This window comes from Macaca thibetana, chromosome 1, assembly GCF_024542745.1.
Source record: "Macaca thibetana thibetana isolate TM-01 chromosome 1, ASM2454274v1, whole genome shotgun sequence".
NCBI lineage: Eukaryota > Metazoa > Chordata > Mammalia > Primates > Cercopithecidae > Macaca > Macaca thibetana.
This window is the reverse complement of record NC_065578.1, coordinates 210165209-210168036: the sequence shown is the minus strand read 5'-3', so window position 1 is coordinate 210168036 and position 2828 is coordinate 210165209. Positions and strand designations below refer to the sequence as shown.

The 2828-nt window shown below is 36.3% G+C and overlaps 1 protein-coding gene across 1 annotated transcript; it reads right to left on the bottom strand.

The window, feature by feature from the left end:
- Positions 1–269: 269 nt before the first annotated feature.
- Positions 270–479, bottom strand: LOC126958554 (60S ribosomal protein L39-like). Its single transcript, XM_050796964.1, has one exon. It carries the CDS (start codon positions 477–479, stop codon positions 270–272), a length of 210 nt encoding a protein of 69 aa, XP_050652921.1.
- Between the last annotated feature and the right edge of the window lie 2349 nt (positions 480–2828).

Below are 2828 nucleotides of genomic sequence, written 5' to 3'. Positions count from 1 at the left end.
CTAATTTGTTTGCATTTCTTGAATTAATCTTCCATGTTAATAATATACTGTCTTTAATATGTTACTAGATTATATTAAGACTAATTTATAAATTTTGTTTGAATATTCATGATAATATATGAACCCAGCCAACCAACGTATTCATAACAGATTCAGAGAGGAAAACACATCAACCTCTCCAGAAAGTGGTGACATTTTCAGCTTGGTATGGTAACGTGATCGTGACCTTCAGACAGCATAAACATGTGTGTCATCTCAAGTGCAATTCCTTATAGACCCAGCTTGGTTCTTCTCCAATGTCTCCTTTTGGAGTTGTACCTGATTTTATTTCCAGTTTTCATTAGAATCCACTGGGGAATGGGATGATTTCGCTTTCGTTTCTTGGCCAGGAATCGCTTAATCCTGAAAGTCTTGTGAGAAGACACGGGGAGAAGCAGAGTCAAGAACACACCACGATGGAGAAAGGAAAAGAGCAACATTTTTAGTAAAACCAACTTTTAAAATAAAATCATGTGTGAAGCATCCAATTATATATTTTAAATATATAAAAGATCAAGTTTAGTAGCCTTGGAAGGTTATTATGAAATAAGAACTATACATTTTGTTTGTATAAAGAAAAACAGAACTTGAAAATGAAAAGGATCTCAAGAGGTTTTGAGGGTCCAACTTACGTTGAAATTCAATAATTTGCTTGGGAAATATTGTGATTTCCCATATACTCTAGCTTCTTGTGCAGTTAGCTAGAAGAGTGACACCAAATTGAGGTCCCAAAGTTGTAGTACAGATGTAAGGAGAAAGAGTCAAGGGCATCGAATGCTTAAAAGAGTAAGTATAATCAATAAGGAGACAGGCATATCTGTCAGAGAAATATAGAACAGACTATTGATTTTGCCCATCAGAAATGTTGACAGAGCAAAAACTTATTATAGAATAATTCTGAAAATTTGTATTTTAAACATTGAAGCAATTCATCTTTTCTTGGATTAATTTTTCTATCCTTAGTATATATAATATTTACTTTTTTACTTGTAGTGGCTCCGTCAGTGCAATTGCTCAAGTGTCCTACTTCTTACCATTCAATGTATATTCAATGAATATACACAGAATTTTCTGGTTTCACCTAACAGGCAGCCAACATAATATAATACTAGAATGTTCATTTAAGATACCAGTTTCGGAATGACATCCTGAGGATTTAGGATACTGCTTTTCAAGAAGTGGTTTATACACCGTATCAATGACCATTAACTAAAATTCATGGGTCTTGAATCCAAGAGGTGGAAGTAAGAATGGGCTGTTCTCATTAACACTCCCAGTGAATCATTTGGGGAATTTGTTCTTTACAAATCTATAATTTTAGATTCTGCTATTTCCCAGATGGGTCCTTTGCCAATGGACAGGCTAAGGGGACTGTTATGTCTCAAGTGTGCTTCTCATGTGGTTATTTTGTGCTCCTCAGGGCTGTAGGACAATAGGCAAAAAAGCAGTTTCTATACTGATCGGATACTCTACCCTGATAGGATTGTTGTTGTTACAACCCTATCAAGGTAGAGTATACCATCAGTATAGGGTGCAAAAAAAGAGTGTTTCTACAACTTGAACAGAAAATAGCAGCTACCAAGGTACCATAAGGTAGGATAACCAAGGGTGTAAACCACCAGGGAAGAAGATCTAGGCTACCCCATTAGACAAGTAACTTACACTAGCGTATATGCCAATGATAAGAGGGATGTAGAATACATTGTAGAGAAAGGGTAATAACGAAAATTACTTATGATCACCTTTAATAGTAGGACAGTAGCTTCTTCCACTCATCTTACTATTGCTATTCATTATTTTTAATTGTTACCCATCACACCTTGGAAAATCAGTGACAGGACAGAATATCCCTAACGTGGGACCTGAATGAACTGGGTGGTGTATGGGGAGAATTGTAGCTGACACCATCAGTGTCCTGCTATGGCTTTCACTGTCCCTTTACGTGAAAGGCTGCTTATTACAATCATTTGTGATTCACTGCTGCAAGAATTTTATCCGGCTGCGTGGAGATACTTGGTATCTGCACAGGGCAACCTGAAAGCGCCAACAATTTAGTGATCCCAGAAGCGGTCTTAAACTGTGGATAAACAGGGATCTGCTGCATCAATGTGCCAGTCTTTTCATCCCTTGGTTGGGGATGCTGCAAAGCATGTTCCACACTGTCTCCCAGAACTGACCAGCTTCATTGAGCTCCAGTTGCCCAGGGTTGTGACTGTCTTAATAATACACCCTTTACTGGCTTCTTTCTCTTTCCTGACTCAACTCCCCAAGGCCTGAAAGTGTTTTCTGGCATAATCTACCAAATATATTTCCATGCAATTAAATCCCTTTCTTAGAGTTATTATTTAGGTGACCCAAAATTAAGAGACATCTATCTCAGATCCCTAAAAGTCTTTGAGTTAGAACTGAACAGAGTTAAACTTTTCTTTTTCACATTGCAATTGCTATTTGAATACGAATGGGAGGGCAGAACATTGCACACTTGCTTTAATATTGTTATCTTTCAGCAATCATGCGATTTATTGTTTGGATATAATTATATAAACACAAAATTAGCCTTCATTCAGACATCATACAAGTCGGTTATATTTTGCCAATATGAAAATATGTTTTAAATTTTGTTTTTAACTATTATTCTGTTTTTTCATTATTAAACTATTAAAAAGTAACAGCTCATACCTATGCCAACATTTGAGCCTTGCAATGGTACATTTTTTTATGGCCCTTGTATCTTTCCACTTCCCTCAATGTGATATGATAAACTTTTAAAAATTAACTAATGGCTCTCC

Coding starts and splice junctions, on each gene's coding strand:
- LOC126958554 (XM_050796964.1), bottom strand. CDS start 479: ATGTTGCTCTTTTCCTTTCTCCATCGTGGTGTGTTCTTGACTCTGCTT.